The sequence below is a fragment of the Lucilia sericata genome, unplaced genomic scaffold, assembly GCF_015586225.1.
Source record: "Lucilia sericata isolate MDLA Ls3-8-SP2 unplaced genomic scaffold, ASM1558622v1 Contig000252F_arrow, whole genome shotgun sequence".
Classification (NCBI taxonomy): Eukaryota; Metazoa; Arthropoda; class Insecta; order Diptera; family Calliphoridae; genus Lucilia; species Lucilia sericata.
The window spans coordinates 374,311-393,648 of record NW_023994278.1 but is presented as its reverse complement, the minus strand read 5'-3'; the positions used below and the strand labels follow the sequence as shown (position 1 = coordinate 393,648).

Here is a 19,338-nt window from a genome sequence, read left to right as displayed (position 1 = left end):
ACAAAATACATGTAAAATGTTGTTGTTGCAGAACTGCCACCACCAAGGCGAATAGATTAAAAGGTGAAGTCATTTTATTTTGCGGCGAATTCATTAAATTTTTTATATATGGAGTTTGACAGCGTCGGTTTTGAGAGAGATTTTTTTTATATGGAGTTTGACAGCGTCGGGCTAAATTTCCATGAACAAAAAAACAATCAGCTGTTGAAATGACTTCATCTTATTAGTTTCGCCTTGGCCACCACCTTATCTGAATTCGCCTTGACGGACAGCTACGTAAACCAGGCGAATTAAGAAAAAAATTATCAGCTGATTGAATAACACCACCTTATATGAATTCGCCTTGGGTACGCACTGATGTCAAAAACAATAATTACGGCGAATTTATTTAATGAAAATATTTTGTAAAATTTTTATATTTGTGATTAACTAACAAAATTCTGTTCAGGAACCGTCCGGCGGCGGCTGACTACAACGTGTAAATCATAAAAATTACTCCGCCAGAGTAGAATTTTCCACTTACAACAAATATTCTTTCATTCGGTATATAATTTTTCCATAAATTTTTACATTTTTATGTTTATTTCTCCCAAAAATATTAATTTTACATAATTTTGGGCACAAACTTAAGTTTTGCAAAATTAATCTGCCGGAGTAGAACTTTTCATTTGGAACAAACATTATTCCACTTAGGGTATATTATCTTCACAAATTTTGCAAAACAGCTGTTTTGTTTATGTTTGTCATACGAAAATATCAGACGATATGTACATCTTTTACAGATGGAAATTTTGACAGTACATATGTAAAATACATGTCGTCTAATACCATCTTAACTATTGGAATACATATTTTTTGATTTATTTGTCAGCTGCTTGAAATTTTTCTCTTACAGCCAATTCGCCTTCAAGTGCAGGCACAATGTCAAACTACATATAAACAAAATACAACCAATTCGCTTGGTATTCTGAATTCGCCGATGTCACTACCTTATAAAATTAATATACCTTGGTTAAGATAATGTTGTTTGCACAAAATAATATTTTGAATTTTTTCTCTGTGTGCTACTTTGGACATTTACTACTTTTGGAGCAGTTACATCAATAAAAATAGTACAAATATATCAACTCTGAAATGCGGCCGTTGACATTTCTATTAAACAGACCTCGATATGTATACACATGTGTATGTGTGTGTAAATTCACAGTTGCCAGATCATTAGTTTAAAATATTCCATAAAAACTTATAAATTAATACAGAAAAAACCCTGTACAGGTATCATGGACTTTATTAGATATTATAGAAATAAAAATGTATCATACTTCATATTTTCACACATTAAATTTTAATTGTATTGTAAATCACATTCAAATTTCTCGACCAGTACTACTAGTCTGGCAACTCTTGATGTGTGCAACAAAAAGCAAAATGGTTGTTCTTTATTCTGAAGGAGGAGGAGAAATATAATATAAAAAGAAAGAATTGAAAATACACCACAGTCCAGTCTAGCAATTATTGATAAAAATTTTAATAGATATTTTATTTGTGTTTACAACCGTTTGTGTTTTTAGATATAATTTTTAAGAGGTAATCATAATAAAACATTAAGTATAAATTGACAAAGCGGCTATAAAGTTCGATTTTCAATTTGCAGCAAAGTTCGCTGAATTCTACAGCAAATGTCATCAGGCGTGTCAGATCAGGTAATTGCCATTGAATTTGTGTATTTAGTGGTGCCGAAGAGGCCATCAAACTCACAAATATATAAAAAAAGAATAAAAAAAGTCTTTAAATCATTTTAGTTGCAAATTTTTATAAATTTTACGATATTATATTGTTTTTTTAATTTTTTTTAGATGAAAGTACCCGGAAATACAGGTAATGTAGCCGCAAATCTCCTTCGATACCACTGTCGACGTAATTGTAATTTTTTTGTTGATTGAACTGTGCCAGTTCAGAGTGTGAGAAATATATTTGACCTGTGCAAAATGAAACAAATTGCGAATAATTTTATTTTTATAATTTATAAAAAAACTCGCGATATTTAATTTTTTTTTTTTCATAAAAAAATGTCCAATAGTAATTAATAATATACAAAATAATTTTATGGTTTTGTTGTAATGTAAGATACTTTATCGTAGGAATTTTTTGTTTTACATTCAAGTTTTTGTATGTATTCTTCATTTCTTCTTAAATTTCTTTTTTCTTTATTTAGCAAAAAATGTTGAGGAGCGCAATATACCATGGAGCCAGCAAGTGGATGAAGCTGCTTCTTATGAAAATTTAGCTTCTCCGATCAACGAAGAAAATTCCTCTGGTAAGTTTATCATTTATTTAATACATTTAACAAATATTTCAATTATTATTTACTCTTTTTTTTAATAATCTTTTTTTCGTTTTTTATTCGTTATTTTCAGCTGCCAATCAAAGCTCCTCTTCTATGCAGTTTCAATATCCACCATTCAATGCAAAAGAGAATCAAAGCAACTCTGCACCATGGGGCAATTATAAATCTCGCAAATCAAGCACTCAATCTTCAACATCTAATTATGGTAAGAACAACAATTGTTATCTCTATATTTTACTACAAAGATATTTAAATTTAAAGAAATTTTTATTTAATCTTTGAATCTTCTAATAATTTGAGTTTTCTAAAAAATTGTTAGAATCCTTATCATCTGCATATTATTTTATTAGCTTTATGTTCAAATATAAATTTGTGTTTTCGAACATAATATTGTAAATGTCTACATATTTACCACATTTCGGCATGAAACGTACGAATATCAAATTCCCTACAAAAAATTTTACATTCGTATCAGTTTTCTCGGAGGCTTGTACCTTATTAAAAGGGGCATGATACATACCATCGTTATAACATATATGTTTGGCACTTATTGAAGTATTTTTTTATTTACAACATATTTTACAAATAAATAAAAATAATGCGCTTATATTAGTTTATAAATATTAGGGAAGTGACGAATGCTCACATTCGAATATACGAATTATTCGCTTAATTTTTTACATTCGCATTTGCATACGCTAAATCTTAGCGAATACTATTTCTTAGAAAATTTTAAGATAATTTAAATGTAAACACATTTAGCGAATGAAAATTAAAATTTTCTGCGCTGTATTTTTGTTTTAGTTGTATATAATGTAATGTGTAAATGACGTTACAACTAGATTTTTCATCGAAAAATGTATGCATTTTTATAATTTCTATTCAATTATAAATTAAAATCAATTATTCGCTTTCGCATTTTCATTCGCTAAACTGGCATTCGCAACTCCCTAGTTAATATTTTGGTGATGTTCTGTTTATAAAATTTAACAATTTTAATATTATTGGGATATAGGCCGTCAATATAAAAAAATATTTTATTTGAATAATTTAGTTTCTTTTCCGCGAGCATAGATTTAAATTGTTCTGTATAAGTTTCATTCATTTTGAGAATTGCAAATTCAGTATCAATATTGATTTTTTTGTTGGCGGTCTTTCGGGTTTTAATGGAATTGGTATTTTATACGAATTTAGATGAGTTGTATTGGGAATGGAACTTTTATTTTGGATCAGCGCAGGATTCAGGTCATACTAAAAAGTCTCATGGAGTTCTTGATCTGAAATTGACCTCGATGACGAATTTTGTTAAAATTTTTGTCATTGAAAAAATATGCTTTATTTTTGACATCCAAATATCTGATTTTTACGCTTCTAAAAATAAGATTAGATGTAGTTCAAAGTTGTCAAAAATTTACAACATCCCTCCAATGATACTCTAATGTAAATTTCAGTGGTTTTTCATCCGAATTTAAAGCACTTCGGGTTACAAGTTGTGATGACAATACTACATATTTTTCGACACTGTTCGCTGGGTAGTTAAATAGGGAAAATAATTTCCCTCATTGTTGGTAAAAAAGTTGTGTTAACTGAATGTATTATCTTTAATGTTCAGAAACTCAGTTTCCTGTACGTAATTCTTAATAATTTTCCAATCTGTGTTCGTGGGCAATATTATATCCAGAATAATATCGCACCCAAGATATTTGGACCCAACTTCGACGAATGCCTGATAGTGGCATAGAAAATGCTCCAGAGTTTCACGTTCCTCCCAACATGCACTACATTCGTCTGAATCTGCACGTCAAATTTTGTATAGCTGTGCCCGTAATCCTGTGTGATCACTCAGAATACGTAAAATCATACTCAGACTTGCTCATTTTGAGGAGATTTCTACTCTTGCTCTCATTAGGGTCACCCCATTGGATATTTGTGGTTCTACCCACTGTTTCATTATTCCATTAGGCTTTATGGGATTCTCTCACCCAAATTTGGAATTTAGTCCCGTTGCGACGCACAGTGGACCATTCTACGAGGTAGGTAAGACTTTGGGCTTCAATTGTTGCCATAAAAAGTCGATCTACTAGAAAAAAGTTATGGGGGGTTAAAGTTAACATGTGTTTATTTCTTTGTGGGTTTGTTTGAAGTCTATAGACGCCTAAACTGATGGACCGATTTTCTTAAAATTTTCACAGAGCATTCCTGTGAGTCTGAAAGGAACTATAGGCTACTTTTTATTTCGAAATTTTAAGTAGGCGAGGTGCCACCCCCACATTCAGAATAAGAATTAAATGTTATATATATCAGAAACTACAACAGCTAGAATCCTCAAATTTTGTATGGATAACTTTGACATCCATGGCATGGGCGGTCTAGCTATAGTGGGTGTGGCACCTCCCATATAAGAAAATCTTAAATTAGTATATCTGAGCTACTTTAGTACCGACATGAATGTGTAAGGCAAAAATATGAAATAAATAAAAAATCGGTTTTCTGGGAAGCAATTAGAGCTACAATTTTCAAATATGCACGAAGAACTTTACCATCCATGTGAACATGTGGGGGAAAAACGGACGGACTTTCATTAGGGGTCTTAGCATCTCCCATATGAATTAAATGCAAAATTCGTATATTTGAGAAACTATTAGAGTTAAAATCCTATAATTTTGCACGAACAACTTTTGTATCCATGTGAATAAATTGGCGGACTAGAAATGGCGGCATGGCATCTCCCATATGAATTAAACAGAATAATTCGTTTGTCCAAACTTTGCACTATGTTTGCGTGTGCAAAAAAAAAAAGAAATAAAAAGACAAGAAAGAGTTTTTTCTATAAAAAGTTTATTTATTAAAATTATATTTATCTAAAAGATTCTCAATAGGAGTTGTGCACTTAACAATGTGGTCACAATGGCGCTCACTTAACAAGTGTTTTTAAAAACAAAGACTATGCAACTAGTTGCGAATTTAGTTATACCGTTAGCGGTTTTGCTAGTTAGAATTTATCTCTACACGTAGTATAAAGGGAATAGAAAATATGGTTTCAAATAAATTTCTAAATCGAACACACTAAAAACTTTAACGTCCATGGATCATTTTGAGAAATATAAGCGGACTTTCATTCATCAAGGAGTCCTGGATCCTCTCACATGAATAAAATACAAAACGTCGTATAACTATTTTGCTCAAATATCTTTGCATAAATGTGAATATTTGGGTAATAAATTGGCGGACTAGCAATAGGGAACTTGGCACCTCCCATATGAATTAAACACAAATTTCGAAAATAGTAGAGCTAGAATCTTCAAATTTTGAACGAAGGACTTTAACCTCTTATATGCATTAAATACAAATGAATTTGCGGACTAGCTTTAGATGTCCGGGTACCTGCCATATGAATTAAATTAAAAAAATTCGTATATCGTCACCTTAAATGCAAAAGGGCGTAACATCGCTTTTGAAAATTTTACAGGAGAGACAAAAAATTAAATAAAATGAAAACTATTGTTATCTTACATATATTACATCCCAAAACCGATAAATATGGTTGAATATAAATTTGCCGCCAGACATTGCATATTATTTGCTTTTTTTGGACTTTCTGATTTGTGAAAATGACTAATTTGTGTGTTTTTGACAATAGAATTTAAAAAAATTAAGACAACATGCATTTTGATGCAGTGGACCATTTTCAATCAATAACTAGATTTTAAATTTTTTGGTTGTTATGTCGTTTTGCATTTCATGTGAGGATATATGGGAAACTATTAAAGCTAGAATCTTAAAATTTTACACGAAAAACTTCGACATTCATTTGAACATATGAAGAAAAATAGTGGACTTTCAATGGGGGCTTGCCACCTTCTACATGTATTAAATACACAAATTCGTATATTTTGGAAACTATTAGAATATTAAAATTTTTCATATGTATATTAAATAAAAATCCAATTTGACGTTTGAAAAGAAATTGGGGAACTTGCAATAGTTGGCGAGGCATCTCCCATATGAATTAAACACATAAGATGTGTATGAAAACCATTAAAGATAGAATCTTTAGAAATAGTAAAGTGGGGGTTTTATTTATATTGTTTTTAGGGTAGCAATGCACCCTGGGTATAGTTAGTTTTAGTATAAAGTGAAGTGTTATAACATGTTATATTTTTGTTTCTGATGTAATGTATTTCTAGATTTTTGTTTAAAACTAATATTAGAAAATAATTTTTTAACTTTAATCTTGTCAGAAAATTCCAAACTTTGGGTCCCCTAAAACTTTTTTGTTCTAATATTCACAAGAGCCCAAGGTTGTTTTTTTTTAAATGACGATTTAAAATTAAATTTAAAAGGTTGGCAATGGTTTCTAAACGTAAAAGTAACGGTTCGATAAAGGAATTTTAACGATAAAGGTAATTTCGAGAGTTGTAATGAAAAAGTTGTGTGTTTGTGTTATATAATATTTTATTTTTTTCTTAATAGTTTCTATCAATCTTTATTGCAAAATAAATAATATAACATACATTTTTTTTATTAAAAACTAATTTGCATTTAGATAGAAGCTTAGTGTACTTAAAAATTATAATCAATCAAACAATTTTAGTAAATATTTTTTCTAAATAAATGGTTTTAATTTTCTAGAAGTTGTTTAGCTTATTCGTCTAATTCAAAAGAAGTATTTTTCCATATTTGTTGAATATTGGGCATGTATGGAACTGAAGTGCACAACAAAATAAAGTCTTCATTAGTGTGGAATATATATAGTTTCCCGTACTGTCGGCTTTTGGCGGTTATAATTTCCAGGTGCACTTATTTTTATATTTTAGAATTATTACCTTAGTAATTAAGAATCCATGAGGGATTGTCCCCTGCGATTTGTGTTTGTGCTACTCCAAGCTACCCCAGCAAAAAATAATTGCTGCCATATACGATTACATATTTTTCGCTTTTATTAACCAAACATTTCCTTTCAAATGAAAATCCAGTTAAAAGTGAGGACAGAGATGTAAAAAAGTCACTACAAATAACATATTCGAAGTACATCTTTGGTGAAAACCCAATAAAATTTACATAAGCATGTCATTATGTCTCTTGAACCAGTTTTATCAAATCCGACGTTGGCGGTAATGTCGGAGAATTGAAGGACAGGTAAACAGATGCAAGGTATATATTCCCACGTCCTTCCTTCAGCAATGTTGCATCCGATGTTGATAACCCTGTTGAGAATAGAAAACATAAGTTCTTATCACATAAGAAACATGTTCTCGGGAGAGACTCTGTATCAGCGTAGAAAACTTGGAAATTTACATGATTTATTCCAGAAACCTTGTTGCAAATCGTCCAAGGTTCCTGGATTTAAGCTATATGTATCTTACCTATGTTTATTTTAGCCATCAGAGCGTTGGTAGCCGTCTCGCTCCGATGGAGGATTATTTGGATAACTTCAATCATGGTTACTGTCTTCCAGCGAGTTGGTGATCACCTTCTCGCTCTTTGGACTTAATTCCTCCGGGTAGCCTGGAGTGGCTATTGATGCAGTGAGTGTTATTGATGGCACTTCAGTGACCTTATTAGGCCTAGAAATAGCAGTCTTTTAAATTAGGAATTTTAGTGTCCTTGTGGGAGCGCCTTCGCAATTTTGGAAAGCGCAGCTGTACTTTTTCGCTTTTAGGGTTTGACTCCTCAACGTTACCAGCAGCGGCCAATGATGGTGCAAGCACCGTGTGTCTATTTCGTGGCTTTTTGTAACAGCCCATCCAATCGGCGCCTTTCCAATTTTCAATACGAAAGTTTTAGAGGTGAAATAAGCCCTGTATACAGTTGACTTTTAAAGAACCGGAATCTTCTTTGCCACTCCCATCCTCCCTGGGACGGCGCTAAGTGGTCTATTGGTTTTTGACCTCTATTGGTTTTTCGACCTTTGAAGCGATTGCGTGGTGCACTATATCTTATTGTTGACTAGATATTTTAAATTACTCTGCTGGTCTATTGTAATTTTGCCTGTCGGATTACCGTCGTCTTAAAATGCATAGCAGAGATCGCCCAGTTGTTTTCTTCTGGCAGCTTTAGCGTAAGATAGCGGCACTTATCCTTTTCCTTTTCCACCGTCTAGCTTCTAATTGCACAAAATGATATTGAAATAATTGCGAAAAAAAAAGTATTCCATGGAAGTACTGAAAAAAAACCTGAAGAAGTGATGATTTTAACACAGGTTTATCAAAGGAGGGATGTCCTTTTTATTTGATTCGAAATTTACTACTTCTAAGTCATTCTCAAGAAGTATTTTTTTGCTCTTTTTTTTTGGATGTAAACAAATCACTTAGTGCTACTTTGGAAGTTGTGATAAATGTTATTCTTTTAGAAGTAGTTCGTTTTATTTTTGCTGGGATGTTATTTTAGTGACTATTCCCCATCTCTTTTTTCACTTTTAACTGGGATTTCATTTGTAAGGAATTATACTTGGTTTATGAAAGCGAATAATATGTAATCGCATTTTTTGATGTGATTAAGATGCCGTTTGTAAAGTATGACAACTATTTTTTGCTGGGATTTAGTTACCTTAACACAAAATTGAAAATGTAAAAAAGTGAGGAAAAAGAAGTTTAACATACTTCCAATATTGGTGAAAAAACTATGAATTTTACATTAGCGTGTCATTGGAGGTATTTCGATGTTAAAAATAAACAACATTCTTTCAATGAATTTCATTGGCTTTTCACCAATGATGTACTTCGGATATGTTATTTGTAGTGACTTTTGACAATCTCTTTCCTCATTTTAACTGGGTTTTCATTTGTAAGGAAATATTTGGTTTATAAAAGCGAAAAATATGTAATCGCATTTTCAGGTGTGGGATTTTTAGGTGTGATTAAGATGTCGTTTGTAAAGTATGACATCAATTATTTTTTACTGGGAAATTATGAAATTTTGACGGATTTACACATCCCTTGAACCTATTTTGACCATTTTTGGGGTCTATTTTTTCTTTCTAAAGTGGACATTATAGTCAGTGTTGCCACAACAAAATTTTTTTTCTAACCAAAATTCGAATAAAAAATAACCAAATTAAGAAAAAAGTAAACAAAATTATTTTTATTTGTTTCATGTTTACATTTGGACATTAAAATAACAAATTCATTTTCTGAAGTGGAACTATGTTAAATTTCGTCGCTAAACTGGTAGTATGAAGACAGTTATGAGCGTTAATGTAATTTTCTGTACGGGATCTTATATGAGACGTATGGTCAATTATGGACCAATTCTCATAAAATCTGACAGTGATATTTTAGTTCCTTGATTATGTTGAATTTTGTTGCTATATTGCAGTACATTATGATCTTTAAAGTCATTTTCTGAGGAGACTTTTTATGAGGGATAGAGTCAATTATATACCGATACTCATAAACTTTGACAAATACATTTCCAATAAAACTTTTTTATATTGAATTTCATCGCTATAAATGTTTTTTAAGCAATATAGTAATTTTCTGAATAGGGCATAATATGGGGGCTAGGTGAAATCGTTGACCGATATTTCGCATTTTCAATACCAATCAAACTGGGTCAATTAAAAATATTTTGGCAAAATATTTCAGTTTTCTATCTTGTTTCCTTTCGACTCTATCGTGTTTTCAACAATAAATATATGTCTCTTCGCGGATTCGTTAATAAGTGTAATTTATATTTATTTTAAAAAATAACTGAGTTTTTAACGCGTTTTAGCGCAATTCAAAAATACTCCACATATGACTTTTTGGAAAACAATTTTAAATTATAAAATTCTTCCCATTTTATGTACAGATTTGGAGATTTCGTTCGAAATTTCGGTGTAAATTATAATACCATGTAGCGGATGCATTACATGTTAGCATTACATTCATAGCAATATTTGTAAACGTAATCTATCCAAATTATCCGACAAATTGACCAAAATTTAGAATTTAAGACAGTAAAATAAAAACTAGTATACATCATCTAGAAAATGTAAATAAAGAACTAAAAGTCATGGTGAGATAGTAGAAGTTAAATATCATGAGTATCAAATCTTTGCATATACCGCGATTATTGTTCGTCGTACGAGTTTAGATGTTATTACAACTTTTGTATACAATACAATTTCATTTTCCTTAGCTGTGTTACTTAAAAATATCAGTTGATTAACACTTTAAAGATATTGTGATACTATTCTTGCATCAATTAGCGGAAAATACTTTATTAATTCTTATTAAATCATTTATCTTAGAATATCGGCAAATTAGCACAGTATCTTTAAATTTTTAATTTAATTTGGAGGACATAATCTACTAAGTACGTAGACTATTCCCACCAAATTTCATAAAAATCGAAATGCGAAATACAGCCTACTTCGTTTTTTCATATAAGTATCTCGAGTTCTTTACATAAAAAGTTCTAATAGAAATATTAACGGAATGACGGACGAGTTCGAATCGACCTAAAAAGTGATTTTAAGTTCATGGATGCACCAAAAGGAGAGAGAGGATTCATTATTCAAGGTATTAGATTGACTAGTGTAAATAAAATAATATTACGGTGTTGTTATGATTTAAATCAACTCATTTAATATGTGGAAAGTTCATAGGTACTTTTGCTAAATCCTAACCAATTAAGATATCGAAAAATAGCTTTGTGTACATAAGTATAACCAGTAGATGTACAAATTGCAGTAATAAAAAAATTTCGAATAGTAAAAAGAAAATTCCACATATTACCAAAATTCAAAACAGGACGATATGTATATTTACATAGTTGATTTAAAAGTAGAGATAAAAGAAGTTTTTTTTTTAATTTTATTTTTAGAATAAAAGCAAACAGCATTTAGTTCAATTCTTTGCAAAAAATAACCAAAATGAAAAAATAATTCACATATACACATGCAAAATAAAAATAACCAATTTTGGTTAATAATAACCAAAGTGGCAACACTGATTATAGTATACAAATAAATACACAATAAAACATAATACGGGAATCTGTGGGAATCTATTTTGAAAGTTACACTAAATGTCTGACTATCGAAAATATTTTTTATACAAATAACATATTTTCGACCACATTTTTTTTTACACTAAACTTTAATTAAATACATACATATTTGTGTTGAAACTAATACATGCCTTGCATTATTCAGTAAAAAGAAAAAAGTAAAAATCTTTTATTGTGTTTTACTACGATCTTTTTTAAGGAAATATTTGGTTTATAAAAGCTAAAAATATATAATGGCATTTTTAGATGAGTTTAAGATGTCGTTTGTAATTTGTAACATCAATTATTTTTTCTTGGGTGTATAAGCCTTGGGTGTATATACTTTTCTAAATGATTTTTGATGATTAATTTATATCACTGCGTTTTTTATATCTCATTTCAAAGACATATTTATCTTTTTCTTTTTAGACAACAATAAGAAATATAATAAGCCTGCTTTTTATAACAACTCAAAAAGAGATGATTATCAACCCAATGCTTGGGGTACTAATAATTCCCGTAGATCCGATAATGTATCAGGAAATTATAACCGGGTATTGGAAATAATATATAATTTTTAAGAAAGTGGCTAAAACAAATTTCTATATTTTTATTATCTAGGCGAGACATGAGGAAAGTGGTCGATACGATAACTACAATTCGGAGAAATTGGACAATAGACCTAGCGCAAACAATGCGCCAGATGAGAAGAAAACAAGCACAGCACCAGCTGCTGCAGCACCTAAAAAGACTACTTGGGCTTCTATTGCTTCACAACCTGCTAAGCTCACATCAAGAGTGAGTGTATTTTATTTAATTTTTGATGAGTGGTCATCTAATTTTAATTTTTTAGACTACACTTACAACTTCCAGCCACAAAAAGAAGGGTCCGGGCATGCCACCTCCACCAATGGTACCAGGAAAACACAATTTGGACGTGAATACTTGGGATTTGCCAAACAATAATCCGCCTCCTGTGCCGTCGCCTCCACCTCCTATTGATTTGGGGTCAAACGAAATCAATTCCGATTTTTCACCAGGAATAGGCTCTGATTTTGATTTGGGAAGTCGTCCTGATAATAACAGTGGTCATAATAAAGGCCAAGACGTACTTCGAGATGAAAACAATAAGCAAAATTACAACAGTAATTTTGGGCGTGTACGAAGCTCACCAAATGGTCATTCGCGCAAAAATTGGTCAACCCAACATCCCTTGTATCAGGGTGGACGACAGCCAAGCGGTGGATCTTCTTCTGGACCCATACGTCGTGGTGAGGCTCCCTCTAGCGTAGGAGAGAGTGGAATAAGCGGCGGCGGTGGAGGTAGTGGTGGTGGTAACGTCTCAAGCGCCGGTCGCTATGGGGATCGTAGGAACAATTACGCATCTTCCAGGCATGAACACGACAGTGGATCTTTTGACTACCGCGAAGAAAGCAGTACTAGAAGTGTAGAGGCAAATGACAGAGCTGCAGCCGTTGAATCACCACAAGCTGTCTTAGAGGAACTTCGAGATAAAAACAATTATAATCCGGCTGAAATTGATTTAGATCGAGCCACTTCAGCCAGGTAAAATATAACGTTATATAATAAGAAAATATTTCCTATTTTTTTATTAAATTGAAAATTACTTAAATGCAGGTTCTTTGTTATTAAGTCGTACTCGGAAGTTGATGTTCATCGCAGTATAAAGTATGAAATCTGGTGCTCAACTGATCACGGAAACAAGAGACTTGATGATGCCTTTAAAGAACGCAGCAAGGATGGAGGCAACATTCTGCTCTTTTTTTCTGTGAATGGCTCAGGCCATTTTTGCGGTATGGCTCAAATGATGACATCGGTGGATTACAACTCAACGTCAAGCGTTTGGTCGCAAGACAAATGGAGAGGCAAGTTTAAAGTTAAGTGGATATATGTAAAAGATGTGCCCAACAAAGAGCTGCGCCACATAACTCTCGAAAATAACGAAAACAAGCCTGTAACAAATTCTCGCGACACGCAGGAAGTTCCCCATGCAAAGGGCATTGAGGTGTTACAAATTCTACATACGTTTAAACATAAGACCTCCATATTTGACGACTTCTACCACTACGAAAAGAAGCAAGAAGAGGAAATGTCTTCAAAGAAACCCCCTGGTGGCTATGATGGCGGCCCCCCTACAACTATTGGTCGTAATTTCAACATGCGCCAAAACGACGATAGAGATCGCGATCGTGATCGGGAACGTGACCGTGACCGAGATGGTCGTGGTCTTGGTGGTGGCGGAGGTGTTCAAAAATATTTCGGGGATAGTTCTTCATTTCGAAGTGAGAGAAATAACTCCTATCGCGGTGGTTATAATACATATAATGATCACCGTCGTTTCGATAGTCACCGAAGTGGTGATCGTGGAGATTTTAGAGACACAGATGCCGATCGAGAGAACAATGAACAATACAATAATTTAAGCCGACACATGTCGAAATACGATTATAATCGTGGGCGAGGTGGAGACGAGCGAGCGCTGCCAAAACACAATAATCGGGAGCGGGACTTTCCGGATGAACAGCACATTAAAAGCGAGTCGTCACGTATTCGCTCTGGACCAAGAGAAACTCAAAAAGTTAGTAAAATTTAAACAATTATTTTTAACTTACCAAGTACATAAATGTTTATACAGTAGAGTGCAAACTCTGTTCAATAGTATTTTTGGGAATGTATAGACGTGAAGAAGTGGGGGACAATAAATATTCAATAGTCGCAAAACATTTAGCAAATCCGTGATATAAATATTTTTTATTAGAAATATTTTCAGCATTTTTATCTTAAACAAGTAAGAGTGTTATATTCGGTTATTTTGCATGTCTGATAGAATTATTTAAGATTTGGATCCCGAAGATATCTGGGGTCTACAGAAAACTGATTTCAACAGACAGACGGACAGACAGACAGACGGACATGGCTTAATCGACTCCGCTATCTATAAGGATTCAGAATATATGTACTTTATAGGGTCGGAAAATTATATTTTGGAAATTACAAAGGGAATGACAAACTTATATATGTATACCCTTCTCACGAAGGTGAAGGGTATAAAAAGAAAAAATGTTTAATGCAAAATTATATCTTTTATAAAAATTGCATTAATCTCTATTATTTTGTGTGATTTTCTGTTGCAAAACAAGTTTTCTTATTAATTTGGACATGCTGAATACAAATCCATCAAAATATGTATACATCGGCATTATGATCTCCGAGATGTCGCCATATTATACAAATATATATATATATATATATTGAATGTAGTCCCTCGATATGTATCAGCGATATTCATCATGAAAAACGAGCTGCTAACTACCTTGCGAAAGATAGCCAGCTCGTTGGTTAGTAGTTAGTTTTTTTATTATGAATAAGACCTATATGTTGATGAAAATGTTTACATACACTGAAAATAATCCATGCCTAATATACACGAAAAATGTTGTACATTGTACGAAATGCTTCGTGGTTTCGCACCACGAAATTCTTTCGTAATATATACGAAATTGTGCGAAATATTTTAGTAAAATGCAAAATAATTTTATATAATTTTAGAAAAAAATTTGTTCATTTTACGATTTTTTAAAGACATAAATATTTTAGTTCTTTTAAAATAATTATTGTAAATTTAGAAAAAGATTGCGAATTAAAAAAAAAAAAAAATTAAAAATTTTACAGGAAATTAGGCAGCTAATTTCCTATAAATTAAAAATTACGTTTAATTTAACTCCCTTAAAATTACGAAAATAACAAAAAAAAAAAAAATCGTAACAAAATAATTTTTTTGTGAAATCAAAAATAATTCTTGTACATATATTACTAAATAATCTTGTTACGAAAAAAATTCGTTACTTTCGTTATATATTACATGCCTTAACGAAATTATTTTTGTAAAAGAAAACAAAGTTTCTTAATATATACGAAAAAAGATATTACGACAGGTTTTCGTACTTTCGTAAAATTAGAAAAGGGGTTGATTAAACAATATTTCGTATTATACACGAAATTTTCGTATATATTACGAAAAAAGTAGTTACGAAATTTTTTTTCGTAAAGTTAAGCATGGATTATTTTCAGTGTAGATTATTGTATCTTACCATTGTGTATATTATTAATATTTAAATATATTTTATATTCCAGGACAACGAATATCCCAACTCGGACCGCATTCGGGGCACTGACTACTGATCAGTATAAAAAGATCAGCTAAATTTTATTGATAACCATAGAAGACAAACTAATACAAATAAACAGATACACATGCATTCAACACACCGATGTATTTTTAAGTACATGGACATAAGATGTTAATGGGTACGAACCAGTATGTATTGCATGCCCAACATAATCGAAAAGCAGTTCAGAGGATAATAAATTGTTGAATGCGCAATGGATTTGTGTTGTCGCTATAACTTTTATTTCATTATTTTCTAATAATTATTAATCACCACTTATAAAATAATAATAAACGGAAATCAATTTGCAGCATTATATGCCTGAAACCAACAGCAAGAAGCATCAAGTATAAACACCAATAACAAACAATATACATAAAATAAGCAACTGCTAAAGAATTTTATTATGATTACAATTCAAAAATAAAAAAATAAAAACGAAAAAGAGAAACAAAAACATGAATAATTCAAATATGCATCTTTCTAGGGATCTATTAAATGTATTTTAAATGCCGATTTTTACTCCATACCGTTGCAATTAGTAAAGCATCAAAAATCAATTTACGTTAATAAAAAACAAAAAATAAAAATATATATAAATATAAATATTATAAATAAATAAATAAACTAATTAATTAATGATTAATTATAATAACGATGATTATGATAAACAAACATTAAGAGAAAAAATAAACAAACATAAACAAAAACAAAAAAGAGAGAAACAAAACTAACGATAATATTTTTACGTAATTATTTATTAGTATATAATGATTATTCTAATTTTGATCGATTGATTAATTAATTATTAATTGAAAATATAAGAGAGAAAACAAGAAAATAATAATTTAATTATTGATAAATTTTCAAAGGTTTGCTAAAGTCATTCCTTGTAGTTGCACTGTAATAAATAAAAAAGAACATACAAAAAGATAAAAAGTAACAAAACCACACTCAGTTTAATAAAGAATCAACATTAAGAAATTATTTGCATCATATTATTGTATGTACAAGTTTAATTATGTATATTACTACATGAAGTAAATTTTCATCTTATATACCTAAAAAATAAGAAAATTAAAACAAAAAAAAAAAAAAAAAAAAAACAATATATAATTTGTATATTTCATTTCTTAACTTGCATTATTGCTAAGGCCTTATCAGCAGATCAAATAAAGAACAATTACACTCGAAAACTCATCATTCAGCTGCATTAGATGAACAAACATTTGCCAATTTTTAAATAGTTTTTCCGTTTTTCGCCCAAATGTATTCGTTATCAATCAGCTTGAATGATTTATTATGAACTTTTGAATCGAATCCGATATCATGTTATCATAGAATTAATTTTTATATATATATTATAGATACAAAATATATACACTAGAGCTGTGTAAAGAATATCGATTTTCCTTTGGACGGGTCTTATTTTGTTCGTTAGTATCAAAAGTAAATGATGTTAAAATTTAGGGCACTCATATCGGAAATCGATTAAAAGTGTAAAATTGGGTAAATAATAGGACATTTTTTTTAGATTGCTTTAAAAATATTGCTATTTAAAATTCAAACGATTTTAGTCGTGGCTTCCATATATCCGCTAAAACTGTACACTTGTTAGTTTTAGACACTAATTAAAATAATGGGTCGATTGTGGATAGCAACCAAACATTAAAATTGGTATTATGAACATACAGCAACTATGTTAGGTGCCAGAAAGTTATCGATATGTATTCTGTTATTACATAGTTATTTTGGTAGATCAGCAACTAAAAAATGTAAACAAATAATAAACAATATATAGAAAATGTAGATTAAGGTTGAATTTTTGAAAAATTTATGAAATAAATTCAGAAGTAAAGTGTACAGATATGCATTCACTAGAATTTTTCCACAATAAATCCTTTTATTTTGGCTTACAACCAGCGATGAAAATTACAAACCAACCACTCAATTAGTGATGCTTCAGCCTCGGCTGTGGTAGATATTGCGTTCTATAAAACATAATTTTGTCTCCTAGTCATGTAATAGTTTGGATTGGCGTTAAGAGAGTGTTAAAAATTCTTGTCAGTCACTTAAGTTTCATAACAATAACTTAAGTCTGGAACAATCTCATTTAATGACACGGATCCATTGAATCCACATTATTTAAGATTAAAACAAAAAAGACGAAACCCCGAGACCAAGTTAGACGTTTCTGAAATTTGAAAAAAAATCCTATTTTTGTAGCTTTTTGAGACGTTATAAGAGCGACAAGACAACTTTATAAAATATTGTGTGCCATCTGAAACATTGACGTATCTTCTTGATAAGTACCAAGGAAACTCTGCAATTCGTGGACATTTGTGGGACACGACCATTCTTTTACAGATATTCACCCCTATTCTGCATTTCGATTCGAAGCCCGTCATTAAAATAACAACTTACAAAAATGTAGTTACGATTGTAATGCAGAATACAAACAATCGTAAAGCATTGAAATAAAATGGAAATACTCCTTATTTTTCTTACGATTCCGTTTCTTGTTGGAATACCAATTTTCGATCGTAGCGTAAATGAATGCGGAAACGTAATTGAAATGTAGAATAGGGGTGATTATTTTATATTCGTTCATATATTTAACTTCCTTCTAAAACAGTGCACACTTCTTTACACTAAGTTTTAAGTAGTCCAGCCGCTGATATTCTTTTAAAGACTTCTTCAAGGTTTTTCCGGTGTTCATCAGAAGTCTTTCCCATTACAGTTATGTCGTCGAGGTATACCAAGCATGTCTTCTCATGAAGTCCTCGAATGTAGCTGGCGCATTGCAGAGTCCAAAGGGCATTACATTAAACTGTCATATACCATCACTAGCACTAAATGCTTTCTTTTCTTTGTCTGCAATTTCCAATATCCACTTTGCAAGTCTAATGTGAAGAATAATTTTGTTCCAGCTATCGTGTCCAGAGTCTTTCTTGGTGACAGTCATCATTCAGCTTTCTGTAATCGACACAGAATCTTGTCCTGCCATCCTTCTTGTTCTAAAACCACGGTCGAGTTCTAAGGACTAGAAGATGGTTACTTGGTTTAGACTTTTTAAAGCAAATACGGATGCATGTCTCTTCAGAAGTTGTTTGGCCGTATTTTTGTCTGACGGTGCTAGTTCTTGTATACATTTCCCCACTAGTAACTCGTGCTCTTTGATGGATTTATTTGCAGGCTTTTCTGCTGAAGAACATTTACCTAGTTCGGAATTTGGCTTGATGACTTTTTCATAGCTGGACAAAGAGTTCCTAACGGGAACTATTTTGTTTTTACTGGGTTTGACGAGGGCTTTAACTGTTATAAGATTTTTATTTCTGCTCGTTCTACTACCCACAAACTGTTGTCCTCACAATCTCCCTCCAGACGTGCCCACACCAAAACTTTGGATATGGAGGCAATTTTCGATGTTGAACAGCAATTTAGGGCCTTGCTCTCATATCCAACATCAATGCCTGTTTTAATTCCCTTAGCTCGGTGACATCATTTTCCTCGTTTTCAGCCACAACCTCGACATTGCATATTTGCGGCTTTGAAATTATTTTAGCCGTTTCTTGTGCCAACGCAAATGTGACACTTTCAGCGACTGATGACTATGGTGTAGCACAAACCGCATGTTTTATTTCAGAATCGGGAATGTAGCAAGCGCTCGATTCCCAATGCAAAGTTTTGTAGTGTCTCATTAGGCTCTACCACGTAATTACACTCGGTATATTTCCTTTTTATTATCGCTACCGTACTTGCGTTGTAGTGCCTCCATTATGACGTCATAATTATTTCCGTTGCTTGCTGGTACTTCTCAAGAACTAC

General features: G+C 31.6%; 1 protein-coding gene across 1 annotated transcript; it reads left to right on the top strand.

The window, feature by feature from the left end:
• Positions 1-1,381: 1,381 nt before the first annotated feature.
• On the top strand, positions 1,382-16,458 carry LOC119602774 (YTH domain-containing family protein). Its single transcript, XM_037954469.1, has 10 exons — positions 1,382-1,587; positions 1,655-1,703; positions 1,857-1,878; positions 2,216-2,317; positions 2,418-2,552; positions 11,750-11,874; positions 11,942-12,118; positions 12,174-12,886; positions 12,959-13,919; positions 15,476-16,458. Exons 2-10 carry the CDS (start codon positions 1,680-1,682, stop codon positions 15,521-15,523), a joined length of 2,307 nt encoding a protein of 768 aa, XP_037810397.1. The 5' UTR covers positions 1,382-1,587; positions 1,655-1,679; the 3' UTR covers positions 15,524-16,458.
• Positions 16,459-19,338: the final 2,880 nt, after the last annotated feature.

What these genes read in the sequence shown, in the direction of transcription:
- LOC119602774 (XM_037954469.1), top strand. Translation starts at nt 1,680, where the DNA reads ATGTCATCAGGCGTGTCAGATCAG. An exon ending in GAAAGTACCCGGAAATACAG is followed by an intron (nt 1,879 to 2,215) that starts GTAATGTAGCCG and finishes TTCTTTATTTAG; the next exon opens with CAAAAAATGTTGAGGAGCGC. An exon ending in CTGCTAAGCTCACATCAAGA is followed by an intron (nt 12,119 to 12,173) that starts GTGAGTGTATTT and finishes TTAATTTTTTAG; the next exon opens with ACTACACTTACAACTTCCAG.